Genomic DNA, 21,403 nt, shown 5'->3' on the forward strand with positions numbered 1-21,403 from the left:
ATAAGTAAAGTAAAAGGCACCATGGCACTCAATGGAATGCTTCACCTTATCAATGATTATCCAGGTACAGCAACATGAGTGACCATTCATTAAAGTGGTTATCTAACGCTACAAAAACATGCCACTTACTTCCAGAGACACCACTATTCTTGTCTCCAGTTCAGGTGCAGTTTGCAATTAAGCTCCATTTAATTCAATGGAACTGAGTTGCAAAACCTACACCCAAACTGGGGACAAGAGTGGTGCTGTCTCTGGAAGAAAGTGGCCATGTTTTTCTAGTGCTGGATAACCCCTTTAATGACCTATCTTATGAATAGGCCACCTACTAGCAAGCAGAAATAAATGTATGTACTGTATGTAATGGCCTGCTTCCATGGATCTACTGTGAAAAGAGGGAAGTCAGCAGCAAACAAAGTGACAGCAATTAGAAACGCCATTGATATGTTGCCACAAGCTACAGTCATAAGTCATCGTTCCTTGTTTCTTATTGACCTGAGGTGCTAGTGTATTGTGGGATGATGGTTTATACATAGGCCATGTACCTCTCAAGTTCTCTTATTTGTCATGTCAAGTGTTGATGGAATGAGAGCAGGAGGGGTCAGCATATCTGATATCGGGTAACTGGCACTCTTTTCAGCACCATAAGAGTCCGAAGCCATTTTCTCTACATTGCCAGAGAACGTCCTAGTTGTACACAAGAGGATATCCGACCCAGCACGCCGTCCATCGTAATAAGGAACACTTTGATTGTGCGTCTTCTTCCTGCTGTGTACACAATTTGGCATGTGTAACAAGGACTGGAGCTGCGATCCATAGGATCCTTTTGGGGTTGGGTGACTAGGCTGTGCTAAGAATCCACTTTTGGAAAAATACAAACTTTATTGTTTCTGCTTATTTTGCGTTCAGCTTTACATTTTGGCTGTTTGGTCTGAATGAGCTCCTCGGGGGTGTTTCCGAGAGGAGGCAAAAGCCGTTTCTTGCTATTTCTTTTATCAGACAACCATTGCGGGGGCAACTCAAAGGGCCCGTATCCAAATTGCATGGAGTACTTGTCATTGAGAAGTTCGGCTTCACCCGGCATTACAGGGGCCACTTGTGATGCCGATTCTGTGCTCTGAGGAATTAGCTTTTGAACCAAAGTTTGTTCTACTTCTTGGCTAGTACTGGCCATTGTTTCCTTTAGTTTGTAGCTTCTAGAAGCCTCTGTCTTGATCTCATTATCCTCCTCGTCCTCAACAGATTTGAATATTTGTTGCTGTCCGATATGGAACATCTCTAGAAGCTGGCTTCCTGAGCGAACGCTGGGCTCCAAATTCACCTCCGCCACTGATCCTAGGTTGACCACATTTCTACGGCTGTACCGACGATGGAGTTGCACAATGGTACCCAACACGCACTTGCGCACCGACTTGTTGACAGTCAAGAATAGAAGAGGATTGGTGACAAGTGAAACTTTAGGCATCCAAATTGCAGTAAGCATCAAAAAGTCTGAGATATGAGAGACATTGAGCACAGTGCGATAGACCACCATTGTCAAATAGGGAACACTGCAGAGAATAAATATAAGTACCATAGACAGCAGCATAGCATGCAACTCTGCCTCCTTTTGGGAAACGTATGGGATAGATATAGAGTTCTGTGGAGTCCTCAAGGCTGCTATGATCACCTTCTTTTTCTGACTTGCACTTAGTGCTCTGCGTATCAGTAGCATAAATAGGAAAACCACAGCAACGGGTATTAAAACGGTGGTGACATTATATACCAGGACATATACCAAGTGACCCAGAGAGTAACCCCAAGACTGGGAGCAGGTGGACATGGCATAAATGTCAGTCACATTAGTCACGGCAAAAACAGGGACGCTGGCAATGACTGCATGAGTCCAAATGTAGATTAACAGGTCTCTAGCCTTGGAATCTGATATCTTCCTCTCCAGAGGGTACAGCACGGAGTAATACCTGCAATGACAGAAAAAACTGGCTTACCATAAAAAACAGATTGCAGGGCAACTAAATAATAGGAAAGTCATCAAATACTTTGGGGGGAATAAAAACAAGTACGTTGGGTGTAAGTGGGCATGGCTAAGATTAAAAGGGGCATGGCCTCATCACAACAAAAAAATTAGTGCAATATATACTAGAACACTACTATATATTGCAGCTAAAATAGCCTAGAGTAGCTTGGAGCTAATGTACAGTATACTCTCATGCATAGCACACAGGGCAGCCCTTGGAAAACTGAAATCCGAACAATACCATTTAGTTAGGTCATCTCTAATAATGGAATTGTGCAACACATCGTTTAAAGGGGACTTCCACTTAAACTAGTTTTGATCATTAACAGTTTTGTCTTACTACCTTGTCAGCACCAACGTGTACATCCCACTGTCACGGTCCATTTTTTTTAAACCACCGCCCAGTTCCTGTTGTCTGTATCGGTTTGTCATATATTAATCGTCAGGCCTGGGGCCTCCATCAGAATCATGTCTGGCTATGTCATAGAGAGGATATCGGTACACTGGGGGCACCAGGCCCACCTCCAGTGCATAGTGCAGCCCAATTACCATATGAGAAACAGGCACAGACGGAGGGAACTGGGCAACTGTTTAAAAAATGGACTGTACCACCTGGATGTACGCGCCAGCAAAGTTGTATAAAAAAATGTTTCAATAATCAAACTGGTACATTTGGCTTAAATGTGTTATATGGAAGACCACTCCTGCTTTATAACTAGTGCTATAAGATCAACAGGTGAAATAACCCCCAAAAATAAGAGATTAAAGAGTATGTTGTTATTAGGAGATATGGCACAATGAACTCTCTGGTCATATCCTTGTAATGGTCAATGGGGCGGCTCGATCCTGGACTTGACGCTGGAACTAGGGAAGTAAGTGACTGGCAGCATCTATATCAACCCCCTCCCTGGCCATACACAAGTAATACCCCTAGCCCAGAGTACCCCTTTAATAAGGCTGAAAAAAGACAAGAGTCCATCAAGTTAAATACATAGTTTTTTTTTTTAACAGTAGCAGATTGGCTCCGGCATGGGGATCCCGATGGCACAGTTTATTTGAAAGACCGCCTGGTTCCCATGCTCTCTATTCTTTGGCCATGCACCAGTGGGACGGCCCCCCACCCAGTGTGACGATATCCCCTCTGTGACACTGCTCCATTGATTCTAAAAGAGCCGCTTTACAGAGGGGAAGAGATAAGGTCCCACTGGGGGCCAACCCCCAAAGCATAGAGCCAGGCCAGTGCAAGACCATAGAACGGCACCAAGCGCAGGAACCGGACGGTCTTTCAAATAAAGGACTGTGCCACCAGGATCCCCACACCGGCCCCAATCTGCTACTGTAAAAAAAAAGAAAAGAAAAAAAAGATGTACCTAATGGTACATTCACTTTAAACTGTTTTTATGATGTCTTTGTAAGCTGCCAATACTGCTAGATGAACAATAAGACCAACACATCTTATTATCCAAGGATGAGGAGATTATCCAAATGACAAAAGCATTTACCTATCCAAAGCGATGGCAGCAAAGCTGAGGATGGTCACGGAGCAGAAGACTTTGTGCAAGAATTTGATGGTCTTACAGAAGAGTAGAGTGTAAATCCACCAGCAGCACTGTGGGCTGGCGCTAAGCACAATGTCGAAAGGCACGCACACCAAACTGGCACAGATACCGGAGCAAGCAAGATTCTTCATGAAGCGGTTGGTCACAGATTTCAGCACGGTTGTTCTGCAGGTTGACCAAAGTACAATGATGTTCCCTAAAAGACAAAGGTGAAAAGTGTTTCATGATTATTTTTTAATAAAAAATACTCTAGTGGGTTTTCTATGGAAGAGCTGTAGGATGTGTCGGTCAGGTGCATGGTAATAGTACAACTAGAGTGTTACTTAAATGGTCACCTTTCTTAGTCATTGTATGTACATAAGGAGTAAGGGCCCTATTACACAGAGCGATAATCTGCGATGATCAGGCCCCTTTAACAGATTATCGCTCCATGAAATAAAGAAAGCGATCAGCCAAAGAGCTGATAATCGGCTGATCGTTGTCTTTTAAGCATGTTTAAGAATCATTGGCTGCCGACCACGCATTACTATGGCTGATAACAGTGTAAAAATTATAAGAATTTATACTTACCTATTTTCTCCCATTGTCCTGCAGTCTTTTGGCTGTGTTCCCTGCTCACCACTGATGTTTCTGGCCCGGTCTCTTCAGTGACAGCCACTTAGCCAATCACTGGCCGCCTTGCTGTCTGTGCAGCCCTTGCGGAACGATAATCGAGCCGTGTATGGGCTCCATAGGGGAGCACCGATCTAGCAGATCGGCACTTGCTTACAGGGAAATGTTGGGCCATCTAATATGGCCCTTAAACAATTTTGGCCATTATCTAACTTGCATACGGAAGTTTTCACCAGTAGTCACATATTTATTCATAAGTTGGAGCCAGACGGATAAGGAGGGTACATCAGTGCTTTTTCACTCCACAATGACAATTTTTCTCACACAGAATAAGTTGAATCTAATAAATAATCTGTAGTAAGAACTATTGGTCACATCATTAATGATACCAAGGAAACATACCTAAGGTGTCAAAGGTGCAAATGCATCAAGGTCTGCATCTAGCGCAAACTGGCTAAAAGTCTAAAGAATTGTGGGACTTTTTACCATCCTGTTCGCCAGGTGGGCAGGGAGAAGGCATGGTATTGCTCGAGCTGGCATAGATTTTTTAGCCTGCTGTGTAGCAGCCTCTGATGCACTGGAATTATTAAGATAAATGGGTTGATGTGCTGGATTAATAAATCCAGCGGTGCCAAGTAGGGAAATTTAAAATGAGTGTATCGCAAAAAAAAAAGCAAAGGCCAGAGGCAGGGGCATAACTACCACCATAGCAGCTATAGTGGCTGCTATGAGGTCCGCCGCATCAGGGGGCCTGCTGGATTCTGCAACTGTCCCTTTAACTGCAAGCACTTGCAGTAAGGGTATGTTCCCTTTACAGAATATGCGTGGAGACTTCAAGCAGATTCTGCCACGCAGCCTCTGCTTGAATTTCTGCCCGTCCCATAGACCAAATGATATTGTCAAATTTGTGTCAAATTCCGCTGTCCACCCAAATAATTGACTTGTCAATTCTTCAAGTGGATAGCGGAATATCATCGAGTCTATGGAACAGGCGGAACTTAAAGCTGAAGCCGCACTGTAGAATTTGCTTGACGTCTCCGCACATATTCCATAGTGGGAACCTACCCTTATGCAGTTATGACTACACTTGATTAGTGGTCAGTCGGAAGGGGGGCAATCAAAAGTTTGCTATGGGGCCCAGTCATTTCTAGTTATGTCCATGGTCAGAAGCAGAAGCTCCAATCCTCTGCAGGTACTCTGGGGTATAGTAGACTCTGAACCATTTGTTCTGACAAAAATTTTCTGTGTTTTGAATTAAGAGGGGTATGCCACAGCCAGACTGCTCTGGTGGCAGGTTGTTTCTCTGAAAACAAAGGGTTGGGTAGTGAAACTCTATTATGCCCAACACCTAATTTAGGGACAGACTTGGAAGGCCCCCAAGCATTTTATATTGACAGCCAAACCTGCTGCCAGTAGCGGGTTTGGCCATCATCAGAATAAAGTGTATAAATACCATTAGTTTATACACCAAATACCTGCTGCCAGGTCCACTTGTAGACCCCCTGTACACATCCATATAATACTGTCTGTAATTGCAGATCTGTAAATATCAGTATGGACCCTTGTACACATCTGTAGTTGCTATGGATCCGTAAAAGGGCCGTGATCCGCCAATTTCAATCAATGGGTTAGTGCCAGTGTTGATAGTTACCGCACACATCCATAATGCAGACCCTCAATTACGGACAGGATTACTGATGTGTGAAGAGGGCCTAAGTGGTTGTTTATATCACCTTGGATCCTTCTGTCAGAAGTATACAATGAGAGGGCTCCTGATATAAACATTTGACGAACAGCTGTAACATATCCCACTATATAGGTATACAGAGGAATAAATCACAATTACGGCCCCCTCCCCCCTCTTTATAAGAACAAGGTGGGCAGCGTATGATGCCGGCGCTGGGCAGTGTATAGGATATGAGTCGGTTCTCAGGCACACAGACTCTGTACAGCAATAGATAGTGTGACAGTATTGTACATGATGTTGTAGGCTTGCTTCCTTGTCATTAGATCAGCTGCTCCCCCTCCTTTCCTCCCTCCCTCCTTACCCCATATAGACAATGCTGCCAAGACAACAGAGCTGCTATTACATAGCCCATACTTTCTCTGTCATCCTGTCTCTGGTCCACCATCGTGTATGGAATGGCTCGGTTGTGGTTTGTGCATCTTCGATCCCTCCATGCTTCCTTCCTACAGCCTATATAAAATCCGGGTTGGGCAGCACAGGATACTGCTGGTAGCAAGGAGCCATCGGGGATCTCCTTCTGGGGGAGCTCCGCTAATGCCATATGGACATTTACATCACTGGAGTATCCCAAATGTATATGTTTAATGGAGGTCTGTAAGGGTTGCCATACAGTGTGGTTCGTTACTCCCATTGTGCATAGGTCAAGCTTTTTGTTCTCTTTTTATTCCAAAAAAAAAAATATATTTGTTAAACTAGTTACTGAGAAGCTGAACAGAATGATGTATTACTTACACTTCACTGCACAATGCCCCCTGCCCTCTGGCTGCTGATTGACAGCTGCCTGCCTATACTCAGTATAGATAGACAATTTCCAAGCAGGGGCTGATGGGCAGAGCATGCTGGTGCTCATAAATATCAAGGGCTACTGAGCGCATGCACTTAATAGAGAGGACTAGTGTGCAGAGTCCTTGTTATTTAGGAGGATCTCTCTGAATCAGCTGCAAGAAGGTGTTGCCAAGCCACAGGATGCATGCCTTCTTCTTCCTCCCTCCCTTGAATGAGTGATATATAGAGTGCAGTGGTGGAAGCCAAGGTCATTATGTCAGTCAAAGCAGAGAGAAGGGGAAGCATGCATGCAGTTCAGCAAAGGCTCCATGACACTTTGGCTCTGAGGATGATATACTGACTTTAATAATGTGGAACAATCTCTTTAAGTAACTTTTTCTTTCATCAACATGACCAGATAAACTAATAAAGAAAGCTGCCTGAGATTGATACCAGTAATCTAAAAAATTCTGAGAAATACAACAAACACTTAATATTAATTATATAAAACTTACATTGTGCTGCCGTCTACGAAATCACGTCCGGAGTGATACCCAGAACAACCGGTGTTATACATAGTGTGCACATGGCCTTAAACTGTGTCCCTCACATCTTCCAGCACTTATCAGATGCTGTATGTTCTTCAGGAAGTGGTCTATTTTGTTCAGTCTGACACAGTACTCTCTGCTGCCACCCCTGTCCATTTCAGGAACTGTCCAGTGCAGGAAAGGTTTTCTATGGGGATTTGCTAATGTTCTGTACAGTTCCTATCACGAAAAAGGTTGCAGCAGAGAGCACTATGTCAGACAGAAAAGAATACATCACTTTCTGTAGGATATACGGCAGCTGATAAGTACTGGAAGACTTGAAAATTTTAAATACAAGTAATATACAAATCTGTATAACTTGACTAGTTGATTTGAAAAAATAATTTTTCACCAGAGTTCCCCTATAAATCCTTCCTCCCCACCTTATAGAGATGCCATCACACAAAACTCTCTTCTAGAGATGAGCGAATTTACTTTATTAACAAAGCAAAGCGCTTTATTAGCTCAGCGGTTGGCTTATCAGCCAGCTGCCTTTGAACACAGTGCCACTCTGCTGCGAGTGCCTGGAAAAGCTGAATCCAGTCCTGGAAAACTTTTCCAGGACTGGATCCAGCTTTTCCAGGGATCGTTAACGAAGCTCCACTGAATTAAAAGGCAGCCGGCTGATAATCTGACCGCGATTCGCTTTGTTAATACTGTAAATTCACTCATCTCTACTCTCGTCAGTGGCTTCCCAAATTCCCTAACCCATAACTACCCTTCCCAGCCCTGCCCTTTCTGTGCCCTTGATTAGAAACGGCCTCTAGAATTTCCTGATTGGAAGATTGAAGTGGTCCTTATCAAGAAAGATCCCATCATTGTAAGCCACGGCCTGTACCTAAGCTCATGACTTCATTACATGATGTTCTGTTTCTGATCACCGCTGTTACTTCAATGACACTTTGCAGGGATAAATGCAGACATTACTTCAATGATACTTTAGCTGGCAATTGCAGGATTAAATTCAGACACACAACCGAGCCCCAGACATGCGGTCTAATCTTCCTCGGTGTATGAGTCTATTTTTGCATGTAAAACCTGGATTATTTCTTTTCCTAGTAACCCCACATCCACAGTGATAAGAACATACTTGAATGGGTAAGTGCACATTACTTTCTATATATGTGCAGTTGCCAATGAGAACTGGAGCTTGTATGTTCTGTATGAATGAATAAATTCCTCCATTGAAACAATCTTGCCTAAAACTAACAGGGGGCTTATTGTATTATCCTCTGAGAGATGAACTTTGATGCCTCACTTGTCAAATGCACAATACAGTGGTACCTTGGTTTAAGAGTAACTTGGATTGAGAGCGTTTTGCAAGAAGAGCTTACAGTTTTTCAAAATTGTAAGAGCATTGCTTTGGTTTAAGAGCACCCTGTACTGGATGGGAGGGTGAGTGGGGGAGGGGCATGACCTGCATAGAGTGGTCTACAGCTCTGTACTCTGACCCAGGAAGTCCCCAGACAGAAAGTGCTGCTATACTGTGCCCACATCTGCCCTGCTCATTCCTTTATGCTCCCTGAAGTCTTCATGTGCCTGCACTCACATTCAGCTATTCACACTGCTGCTATAATGTGCCTGCACTCACATTCAGCTATACACACTGCTGCTATACTGTGCCTGCACTCACACTCAGCTATACACACTGCTGCTATAATGTGCCTGCACTTACACTCAGCCATTCACACTGCTATACAGAGAAGTTTCTGTCACTCTCCTCCTGAACAGCTCTGTAATTCTCACTTTCTCATTGGTCCATGCTGAACACACACCCTTCCTCACTGCTGTCATGTGACCACACAGACCTCTGACAGCAGCCCTGCTTTTCTATTCTAGCCTGTTGTACTATGCTACTGCACTATAGGGATCTGCAGTTCCATCCTGTATCTACAAACTGCTGCTGGTTTCTTTTTGTTTATGCACTTACTATACATTATACTCCACATGTGGATTGCTATATCATACAGTAGAGTATAATATCACATATCCAGCTGTTTCTAAATGTTTGTTTCATCTGTTTTACATGTTATCCAAAATAAAAAATCATTATTTTTGGGGTGTGGAACCATTTGTATGCCTTTCAATTATTTCTTATGCGAAAATTTGCTTTGGTTTAAGAGTGGATTTGTATTACAAGCCCAGTCCCGGAACGAATTATGCTCGTAATCAAAGACACCACTGTACTTAGTTATTCAAATGGTAAAATATATAAGATTACCTGCACACAAAATGCATGCTGACATTACAGTGGCATGTGGGGTCTGTATTACAGGACCATAGATACTCCATGTCCTGCTACATTGTGCCCCCTAATCCACGGCCCTATTCCACGGAACTTTTTCGAACGATTATTGTTCATAAAATCGTTCAAACGACCACTCGTTAACGATATTCGTTCTGTGGAATAGCTGTAAACGAGCGAACGACAACAGCGAAATCGTCGTTGAGTCGTTCACTATTTTTTTTCAACATGTCGAAAAAAAATCGTTGGTCTTTCAACAATAATTCGCTAATATTTTCGTTGAATAAAAAATCTTTCAGTCGTTCTTAATATGTCTACCTACATTTCCCCACGTTTTAAACGACCATGTAACGATGTAACGACCGCAAAAAAATCGTTACACTACAGATATCGTTCACGTTCCCACACGTATTATGTGTTATCGTTCGCTTAAAAAAATCGTTAAGTGCTCGTTAACGTGCGGTCGTTGGAGCGAGTCTATGAACGATAATCGTTCCGTGAAATAGGGCTATAAGGAGTAATACTCTTATTTGAGAATAGAAAGCTTGTCTGAAAAGTATACGGCCATTATAATGTAAAAAGATCTGTCTGTGCATTATCAGTGTAACCAGGCAGACAAGGAGAGCGGACTTGTATGAGCATGCGTAAACAATGACGCCTCCACTGTACTGTCAGGGCTACTGTGTGCCTAAGTGATTACAGCAACAAGTGTGCACAGCTTACAGGGATGACAAACCGAGTGGAGCGCAAATAGGAGTGTGGTGCACTTTGAAGGTTGCGGAAAATCCAGGACCCAAGATTGGTGCCTTTCGACTTTTATATGATATGTCTGGATACTTTGCAGATGGACCTAGTGTACGGAGGATGCATTCTTTGAGAGTATGAAGCAGGCTCAGAAGCTAAACTCACTTCATAACTGCTATCCTAACTGCTATCACCAGCCGTCACTTACTATCACTGACTGGCATCAGAGATTACGCTGATGCCGGTTATTTAATTGCCAAAAAGCCAAGATCAAAAGCAACATATGCATTGCACTGAACTGTGTGAACAATTGAACAAATGTTTAAAAAAAAAATAGTACAAATTTTAACCACCCTCCTTGTTGTTTTTTTTTCCAGATAAAACATCTAAATGACATCTTTATTGTCTCGGCTGTATGCTTAGGGTCATTGTCTTTTTATTAGCAATATCTCTGTATTTGGTTTGTTTTTTGCTCTGAAATAAATTGTTGGTGTGAGACCGTATATAGACAGGGGGTATGTCTTTCCTAATTATGTTCATGCAACTTGATTTAGCCTCGAGAACTAAAAAATATGTGTCATAGCAAAGGGCCTGAATACGCTTGTCCATGCAAAAGTTTAGGGTCATTTTCAAGAGATTTGTCAGCTGTGGAGGCCACAAACAAGAGGTGATCAGTGAGGTCAGTGTCTCGTTTGTGGTGCCTTGTATCGTTCATGCAGCCCTGGAAACTGACAGCACCGATATGTATGTATGTGTATATTTGTGCTGTTGGTTTCCAGATCACAAACAGCAATCTACACTCACCAGCCACGCTGCAGGGTGGTCAGGGATCTAGCTAACTGGTCCTCACACTAACAGTATCTTTAGGACCCACCTCCATCTTCTGTCAATCATTCTGAAGGAGGCAGCAGCCTGAAGTTATAGTAGCAGCTGGAGGACCAGAGAACCAGATGCCAGTTCACAAGCAGTATGGCTGGTAAGTATTGTTTTCTATGGAATCCCAGCCAAACTCTGTATACACTCCAGCCGAGATTCCATGCAGCCGCACAGAAAACTGACAGTGCAGGCAATGTAAAGTCCAGCTCTGGCCGGACTTTAAATTGTCTGCAATGGCTAACTGGAAAGTGGGCACACTTGTATGTGCCCGCATTACAATTAGAAAGAAATGCAGTACCGGCCGGGTTGAACTTCACAAACAGCGGCCGTTCTGTGGCTTGGCGGTGTCACAGAACGGCCGTTGTCATACAATGTGTGAACTAAGCCTAAGGATGCAGATAGTATTGAATTCAGACCCAGAAAGAACCAGATGTTTGGAACTGACTGTTATTTGAACCAGCCAGGTGGTGACAAGGATCAGTTCAAAACAGCAAGAACTCATCTTCCCTGCGGCACTTCCACAGGGCAAAGAAACATTACACATATCATATTGTCAGTCAATTGGCTATCTGTGCTGGGTCCTCTAAAGTAAGAAAAGCTCTTTGTAGCTTGCCAGTTATGGCTCTTGAATGGGGGGCTCCCTCCTTAATTAAGTCAGAATTCACCTGGAGGGTATGTGGCTGGATTCAGATGCATTTCGGTCAGTAATTTTGACTCACTCCTGGCTACGGATAAAAATACTGATCAAAAGACTTTATGGAAATCCCTTTGGTTTTCTAAGCCAGGAAAGCCCTTGTAATTAGCAACAATAAAATGGGTTCACAGTGCGTCTTTTTCATCCATTTTTGCAAAAAAAGGATGAAAAAACGGATGGAAAATGGATGCATTTGTGTGCATCTGTTTTGATCCGATTTTCTATTGACTTCAACTGAAAAAAGAAAAAAAAAAAAGGATCAAAACACATCCTTTTTTTTAACATACATAAAATTAAGGTCATCGAAGGCTGGGTTCACTCTACGCTTTTGCCATCTGTTTTTGTCATGCAGTTTTGCAAAAAACTGATGAAAAACGGATTAAAAAAACGGATGCAATCGTGTGCATCCATTTTGTTCCTTTTTTTCATTGACTTCCATTATGAGGTTGACTACGTTTGAAAAAACTGATCCGTTTTGATCCATTATTTTTATAGTGGAAGTCAATGGAAAAACTGATGCACACAATTGCATCCATTTTTTTCATCCATGTTTTGCAAAAAAAAAAAAAAAAAAGGGATGAAAAAAAATGGATTGCAGATACATAGTGTGAACCCAGCCTAAGTTTTTGTGTACCTAAAAAAAAAAACCTCTAGCGTTTTGATCCTTTTTTTATATTGGCAGTCAATGAAAAAACTGATGAAAACAGATGTACACAAATGCGTCTGTCTTTTCATCCGTTTTTTGCAAAAATGGATTGGAAAAAACGTAGCCTAAATGTTGATTCTGGTTAAAAGCTTTGACAGTACAAGAAAAATAATAGACTCTTTACCCTAATCATGGTGTCTCTGGACAGGACTCTCTGCACATAGGTGCCTTATACATTGCAAGTGTCTTTGCGGTAAGTAAAAACCGATGATGAGTCAATGGACGAGCCATATTCTTTTTTTTAATGTATAGCATCTAAAACCGGAATGTAATAAAGTCTCGGATAAAGATGAGAGGTCGTGACTGCAAAGCATAAAAACCAGTAGTACTAAGCCATGCATACCATTATCTGTTCCTCGTCATAAATATGCTACGAAGCCGCTCTCACAAGCGTCTCTAAGGACATAGTATGAGGAGGATCTATAGCAGGAGCTGGTAGATATTGGAAGGACATATTTTACGGTATATGTTTCTAATAGGCGTCAGGGGTGAATACGGTCAGTAATGATTGTACTTCCTTCCTATGTGTGCTTCCTATAATCGTGCATTAATATGTTTTTTTTCTAAATATACCCCCATCTTCCTGGTCTAATTACCGCGTATTCCAGCAGCTAAATATAAATTCTCTCCAGCTCGCCTTGCACTCCTCTCCCCTGAGTCTGTCACTATCCCGGGCTCGGTTGCCGTGGTAACCGTGTCTTTTCACACATCCCCCCCCCTGCTGTCACGTATAATTTGGAAGTGTTTTTTTCTTTGTTACATTTACTTTACTAAACTTCCAATCAATAGCACAAGCTTCGATGTCCTGCTGGTTGTGACCAATAAAACATGGCCTCCTACATAATGCTGCCTATACGTTCAGCAGGAACCTGTCCGTTGTATATGTGTTACTGTCATATTGACCACTGTGTGATAACCTCATGTATTAGAGGGAACAGGGGGAGGGTGATCACTTATGTTTAATATAAGACCGGTTGTAATTGCGATTGTAACTAACAACTATCGTTCCGTGTATTATGGGAAATGATTTTAGGTCGCTCCCAAAAGTGCTTGTTTGCAACCGTTCATCCTTAATCACCTTACAGGCTCATTTTACACGTACAGGTAAATCGCTTAAGCGCTCATTTAGCGAACGTCAAGTGACAATTTTGTTCTTTTAATTTATAGACGTTTAGAGGAAAAGATCCTTAACCCTTTGAGGACCAGGCCCAAAATCTCCCAGTGGACCGCGCAAATTTTGATCTTAGTGTTTTCGTTTTTCCCTCCTCCCCTTCTAAGAGCTCTAGCACTTTCATTTTTCTATCTACAGCGCCATGTAATGGCTTATTTGTTACAGGAATAGTTGTACTGTCTAATGACATCTTTCATTCTACCATACCATGTATGATGGAATCCCAAATATATTATTTATGAAGATATAAATAGGTGAAATCGTAAAAAAGGATGCACTATGGTAACGTTTGGGGGGTTCCTGTGTCTACGTAATGCACTATATGGTAAAAGCGACATGATACTATTACTCTTTAGGTCAGTCCGAACACAACCATATGCAGGTTACACAGATTCTCTAATGTTATATGTATATATATTTTTTTAATGAAATATTTTTGGGGGGCAATTAGTTATTAACAAAATAGGCCTATTGTGACACTTATAACGGTTTTATTTTTTCACCTACGGGGCTGTATGGGGCCTCATTTTTTCCGCCATGATCTCGAGTTTCTATTAATACCATATTTGTGAAGATCGGACGTTTTGATCACTTTTTATATATTTATTTTCTTATATATGATGTAACATCAAATCGGTAATCCGCGCACTTTTTTCCCTCTTTTCGTTTATGCTGTTCGCAATGACGCTTGTTATATTTTAATAGATCGGACAATTACGCACGCTAGGGTATATTATATGTTTATTTATTTATTTTTGTATGTTTTATTTATATAATGGGAAAGGGGGTGATTTAAACTTTTATTGGGGGAGGGGCTTTGGGGTAGTGTATTGGTGTTTTTAACTTTTTTTTTTTTTTACACATTTGAAGTCCCTTTGGGGGACTTTTACATACAGTTGTTTGATTACATACACTGATCATTGCTATGCCATAGGCATAGCATTGATCAGTGTGATAGGCGATCTGCTCATTGAGCCTGCCTGTGCAGGCTCAGTGAGCAGATCGCCAATCAGACCGCACGGAGGCAGATCAGAGACCCCCATCGGTCCGACACAGCGTTAGGGACCCCCACAGTCACACTGCGGGGGTCCCAATCGGTAAGTGACAGGGGACTCCCCCTGTCACTTACACTTTAATGCCGCGGCCGCGATCAGCGTTTAAGGAGTTAATGACACGCAGCAGCGCGATTGCTGCAGACTGTCATTAACCTCTTAAGGACATAGGACGTACCGGTACGTCCTATGTCCTCACTTGCACTTCAAAGCGGGGCCGCGCGGCGGCCCCGCTTTGAAGTGCCGCGATCCCGGGTGCCGCGTGTAGCCCGGGACCGCCGCTATTAGCGGGCACGGTCTGATCGCCGTGCCCGCTAATTAGCTAATCGGAGGCAGCTGTCAAAGTTGACAGCTGCCTCCGATTACCGGAGGCAACGTTTCCCTGGTGTCTAGTGGGAGAGATCGCTCCTCCGGGACCTTGTCCCGGAGGAGCGATCTCCGTTACTGATGCCGGCCGGGGACGCGTCCAAGATGGCGCCGTCCTCGGCTCGGCACTCGTTTGTATTCGGCTGCAGCAGCCGAAAGCAAACGAGTGCCGATCTCATGGATCTCTGCAGCATATCTATGCTGCAGAGATCTCAATGAGAGATCACAGTGTATATACTAGAAGTCCCCCAGGGGGGCTTCTAGTATATGTGTAAAAAAAAAAAAAAAAGTGTTGTTAATAGTAAAAAGCCCCCTCCCCTAATAAAAGTCTGAATCACCCCCCTTTTCCCAGGTTTTAAATAAAAGTAAACAAATAAATAAATAAATAAACATGTTTGCTATCGCCGCGTGCGTAATCGCCCGAACTATTAATTAATCACATTCCTGATCTCGTACGGTAAACGGCGTCAGCGCGAAAAAATCCCAAAGTGCAAAATTGCGCATTTTTGGTCGCATCAAATCCAGAAAAAATGTAATAAAAAGCGATCAAAAAGACGTATATGGGCAATCAAGGTACCGATAGAAAGATCACATCATGGCGCAAAAAATGACACCTTACACAGCCCCATAGACCAAAGGATAAAAGTGCTATAACCCTGGGAATGGAGCGATTTTAAGGAACGTATATTGGTTAACAACGGTTTGAATTTTTTACAGGCCATCAGATACAATATAAGTTATACATGTTATATATCGTTTTAATCGTAACGACTTGAGGAACATGCATAACAAGTCAGTTTTACCCCAGGGTGAATGGCGTAAAAACACATTTCCCCCAAATAAAAGAAATGCGTTTTTTTTTTCAATTTCACCACACTTCGAATTTTTTTCTGGTTTCGCAGTGTACTTTATGCAAAAATTCAGCCTGTAATTGCAAAGTACAATTAGTGACGCAAAAAATAAGGGCTCATGTGGGTTTCTAGGTGGAAAAATGCAAGTGCTATGACCTTTTAAACAAAAGGAGGAAAAACCGAAAACGTAAAAACGAAAATGGGCCATGTCCTTAAAGGGTTAATGGTAGTGAGCAGCCGGCCCCCACCTCCTATGAAGCGCGCTCCGCTCCGGAACGCACTTCATAGCAGGAGAAACACCCAGGACGTACAGTTACGTCCAGGGTCGTCTGGTGACAGACTTCCATGGCGTAACTGTACGTCCAGGGTCGTCTAGGGGTTAAAAAGGTTTCCTAAATTTTTTTCTTATTGGAAATGTGAATAATTTGTAATCTGTCTCTTTCCCTGAATGGTTTTCTCTAACCTTTTTTTGCCTCTGTGCCCCTGGTCATCCTGCTTTTTGGATTTGTGTTTGTTTACATAAAGAACTTCCAGGTCACAGGGGTCAGCAGTGACATCACAGCTCTTCATGCCTATAGCTCCACCCCCTCCTCTCTGAATATAGCTCCGCCCACTTTACCTATAGGCAGGAAATGTCTGTATTACTACAAGTGTCCCTTGAGCAGCATGGTGGCTCAGTGTCTGCCATTTACTTATATTATCAAATAAACTAGTTTTTTCACTCTTTTCTGTTGTAGTATTACAAACCACAGCACACCTGTACATGTTAGGAGTTGTTGTCCTGGATTACACATACACTACAGTATCAATACTACAGGTGGGTGGGGTTTCTATGAGGCAGCATTCTGCCGCAGGTTTACCTCAGCAACAAATAGATGGAATGGTGTCTGCCATGAGGTGAAGCAGCATCTGTCCTCTCTATATTACACACAGCAGCAGCACTGCCCTAACAATGTACATCTTTACACTACAATAGTAACAATATAGATTTAGCAAAGCCTGTGTAGGGGAGCAATTACCCATAGTGACCAATCAGATTGCTTCTTGTATTTTTAAAAAGGCCTTGAAAAATGAAAGCTAGAATCTAACTGGTTGCTTTGGGCGACTGCTTCCCTGTTCCTCTGCATAAGTTTTGATAAGTCACCCCCATAGTTTCTTTATTTTCTGTTGATAGCTCTAACCTATGCTGCAGTGCTGTACAGAGATTGTAGTCTGCCATGCTCTCCTTACTGCTGCAGTTTCTTCTAGGCTCAGATGTCAGTTAGATGTTAGGGGTGGGGCTGAAGAAATGTGGATGCATAACCCCGCCCACCTGATGACTCACTGTTCCCTCACTGGCAGGAACAGGAAACAGAAAGGGAACGTGACATCACAGGAAGTAAAGAAAACACAGGCAGAGAACACAGTAAGCGCTCTAAATAAAAAATAGAAGTGTATATAGAATATGCAACACCCACAGAAATCAATGCAATGCCAGTTTATTAAAATATCCCGGACAACTCCTTTAAGAAAAGTTGTTAATGCGATCGTAAGTAAAGTGGCAATTGCGTTCCTATTGATACTGTAAACGATTAACAATGATTTTGAGGTCACCTCAAAAGATGCAATCGACAACATACAAATGAATTTTCGTTCATTGTTTGCCTCATTGACACCAGAAAATTATGGCTTAAATTCGAACAATTTAACGAATAATTGCTCCTGTATAAAAGGCCCTTTACCTACGTGACCTCAACCCCTAATTTTGATATCCTGTCTGACCAATTAGTTATAATTATGTGTAAAACTGCTCTCGGACCCTGTTGGGTCCAAGGTAACTGTACGTTATTATTGCTGGACCTGCAGGGTTCTGCTTTCTAATTTATACTTAAGTTCCCCATACAAATTACTTTCTGCTTCATTTATTTACCTTATTACTTTGTTTTCCGATGTTTCTATTATACTTGAAATCTTACAATAAACCTAAAGGTCAACTCCTTAAGTTTTGTTTCTTTAAAAAACAAAACAAAACTAAAGTTATATAACTTTGTAATATTTTAATTACCCTTCTGCCCCCCCCCCTCCTCGACCCCCAATCAACTCCGATTGGCCGAGCAAGCTGTCAGTCATCTGACACTGCCGGACGCAGAAGAAGGAAGTGCAGAAGGAATGAAGATGCCAACCGGAGCTCTGGGAAATTCAAACGGAGTGACGGTAAGTATAAAAAATGTCTTCTTTTTTTTTTTTTTTTTTTTGTATAGTCGCCGGAGTTGTCTTTTAATTTATTTGTTCTTTTTCCCTTTATTTCCACCCATAGGACTGCACATATTTATTTTCCCCACAGATGGGCTCACATAGGATTTGCTTCCAGACTGTACTTTATGTCTGAACAGACTGTAATCCTGCAAATTATATGCCTAGTCACAGCGCTCACGCAGCCATGTGTCACTTACTATATCATATTTGTATTCTTACAATATCAGTTCTAATTCCACAATCTTATTAGTTAGGCTTCTGGCATTAGTGTAGAGTACATGCACTTTATGGGTTTTTCATATCTTCTTTCCTCTTACACTCCGCTCCCTCTGCTTCACCTTCAGGGTTATTAATAAGTTCCCGCTCACTATCTTACACCCCCCCCCCACTCCCTAGTTTTAACACTCCTGCAACCTTCTAGTAATCTTCTCCCTTCCTCTACATTGGGATGCAGATAATCCCTACCACCCTAGAACTGGCAGCTAACTGAGAACACAGCCTAGATCTCCATGAACCCAAGATCCTCTGTTCTACACCAGTTTTTGAGCCACCAAATTGTTGGATCGTGCCCCATCCAGTTGGTTCCCCATCCCTGTTCTAGATCATGGATCTCCAAACTGCAGCCCTCCAGCTGTTGCAATACTACATTTCCCATCATGCCTGGACAGTCAAATCCAAAGCTTTAGCTGTTTGGGCATGATGGGAATTGTGGTTTTGCAACAGCTGGAGGGCCGTAGTTTGGAGACCCATATTCTAGATGGATCCCAATGTTGCTAGTTGCTCACTTAGATCCAGGATCTTAATTGCTAAATGCACAACACGCAGACCTATTGCACAGCAATATGCACCCCTAAGAAGGTGTTCAAGGACTCCATGCGTTGTATGAGCTGTACATTGAATAGCACTGTTTAAGCTTAACTCGGGCGAACGAGCTAGAAGAAGTATTTTACGCGCCAGCTCACATCGACATCCATCCAGGCAGCTCCGCTTTAAATCTATGGGGTTGCCTGAACAGAGATGATTGACAGCGGGGAAGTGCATCACGCTGCCACACGCCGCTCAGTGGGGGTCTCTTTTTGACAGGTACTCTTTATTATTCTGTTCACTGTCATAGCTCAGCACAGCAGGGGACCTTGCAGAAAAGAAGCAAGAACGTCTTATGAAACACCTTGGCAAATCAACAAGGACATCCCCAGTGTAGGAGCAGAGAATTTGGCATTCTGGTGACCTCTTCAAAGCCATCGTAGCAGTACTGCACTCCCTACTCTTATTTTATGGCATTTACAATAAAGAGCAGTGGCTTACCCCCACGCATTGAATGACATTGGCGGCTGAGTTTTTTTCTTCCAGGTTCAGGTAACGTTAGATACAGTTATGTAGGCATATAATTCTAGTGAGCAGCTAGTGTGGGAGCACAAAGTTCCCGGCAGTCTAATAGAGCACATGTTTTATCCATGAGGATAGCACATATAGCTTAAAGTGATTCTGTACCCCCCCCCCCCCCCCCCCCCCACCACCACCACCCCCCACCCTCAAAACCACTTGTACCTTTGGATAGCTGCTTTTAATCCAAGATTTGTCCTGAGGTCCGTTCGGCAGGTGATGCAGTTATTGTCCTAAAAAACAACTTTTAAACTTGAAGCCCTGTGTCAAATTGGCATGGCCTAGAGTACCCATGCCCTAAGCCTACACCACCTCTCTGTCCCTCCTCCCCACCCTCTTCATCATAAAGAATGCCCCTGGGTAGGATTTCTCCTATTCATCACCTGTGGGAACACTGCACAGGTGTTGGATCATTAAGGCACCTGTGCAATGTTCAGACAGGTGATAAATAGGAGAAATGCTGCCCAGTGGCCTTCCTTAACATGAGGAGGGACGGAGAGGTGGTGCAAGCCTAGGGCATAGACACTAAACCAGGCCAGGGCTGCAAGTTTAAAAGTTGTTTTAAGGACAATAACTGCATCACCTGCCGAACCGACCCCAGGACAGATCTTGGATTAAAAGCAGCTATCTGACGGTACAAGCGCTTTGGGGGGGGTCAGGTTGTGGGTACAGAGTCACTTTAAAACACAGTCATTTATACAATGCTAGTCAAAGCAGACAAACAATACATCATTACAGCTGACCCCTTTCTAAACCACCTGAATCTAAAGTCGCTTAATTTCAAGTCACAGTTACGCTATGTTCAAACAACGTACTATTTTTAAAAAGAACGAACATTATTTTCCATTAAAACAATGGCCGCTCTTTTCCTGCAATGAAATGCATTGAAGTCAATGCAACCGTTGCTCCATTGACTTCAATACATATCATTGCAGCATGAAAAGAACGGCCATTTTTTAATGGAAAACAATGGCCATCTTTTGTTTGGTCGTTTTACTATGTTAATGACTTAATGTATGATTGCCTATGGAACTCCTTTCTGCGAAGTATAAGTCAAGTTCATTTGTCATATTTATAGGAAAATTTTTAAAGAGAACCTGTCACCCCCTCATGCCGGGGCAGAGCCCGGCCGACCCCCCGGTGCAGACCCATATACTTACCGCTTCCACCCGTCATTCTCTATGGCCGTTGGACTCATCTCTGGTGAGCACATGCGTGGCTTCGGGCGGGGATTTCTCGGCGGCTGGGCGGGCTTTGGGACCGGGACTTTGTGGAAGCGGTAAGTATATGGGTCTGCATCGGGGGGTCGGACAGGCTCTGCCCCGGCACGGGGGGGTGACAGGTTCCCTTTAATAAATATAGTAAAAGGATGAACACTGAGGCCGTTCTTTTCAAAAATAGTACATTGTGTGAACATAGCCTTAAGAAAAAAAAGCACACTTTAGAACCGAGCACCCTCGCAGGCTTGCACGCTTGCTTTCTCAGATAGCTTTTAGGCTGGCTTCACACTACTTCAACATCTTGGAAAACGCCAATAAAAATACCATGGCGTTTGTTTTTTTTTAGCTTGTTTTTTCTTTTGCAAAAAGACCAGCGGCCAAATGTCGGCTGGAGGTCAATGGAAGTTCATGATCTGCTTTACTCACATGGCATTTTTGGGAGGGTGCCGCTTTTCTCTCCTTTCTGACGTTTTTGAGGCTCTGTGGCGGTTTTTTCTTCCATAGACTTCAATAGGATTGTTTTGTTTGTCTTAAAAACCACCATTGCTGTGTGTATGCTGTTTTTTTTCTGGCATT

The 21,403-nt window shown here is 42.8% G+C and overlaps 1 protein-coding gene across 2 annotated transcripts in view; it reads right to left on the minus strand.

Moving 5' to 3' along the window:
- Positions 1–290: 290 nt before the first annotated feature.
- GPR176 (G protein-coupled receptor 176) overlaps positions 291–21,403 on the minus strand; it is a 28,073-nt gene continuing 6,960 nt past the window's right edge. Inside the window, exons 1-3 of one of the 2 annotated variants that reach the window (XM_069949938.1) lie at positions 16,453–16,485; positions 3,517–3,769; positions 291–1,958 (exon numbers count right to left, since the gene is read on the minus strand). In XM_069949938.1, the coding sequence (XP_069806039.1) occupies positions 848–1,958; positions 3,517–3,769; positions 16,453–16,480 (1,392 nt within the window). In that variant the 5' untranslated portion in view covers positions 16,481–16,485 and the 3' untranslated portion in view covers positions 291–847. Of the gene's footprint in view, positions 1,959–3,516; positions 3,770–16,452; positions 16,486–21,403 lie in introns of those variants that run through there. The other variant, XM_069949937.1, reaches the window with a different exon arrangement.

This window comes from Dendropsophus ebraccatus, chromosome 13 (genome assembly GCF_027789765.1).
Source record: "Dendropsophus ebraccatus isolate aDenEbr1 chromosome 13, aDenEbr1.pat, whole genome shotgun sequence".
Classification (NCBI taxonomy): domain Eukaryota; kingdom Metazoa; phylum Chordata; class Amphibia; order Anura; family Hylidae; genus Dendropsophus; species Dendropsophus ebraccatus.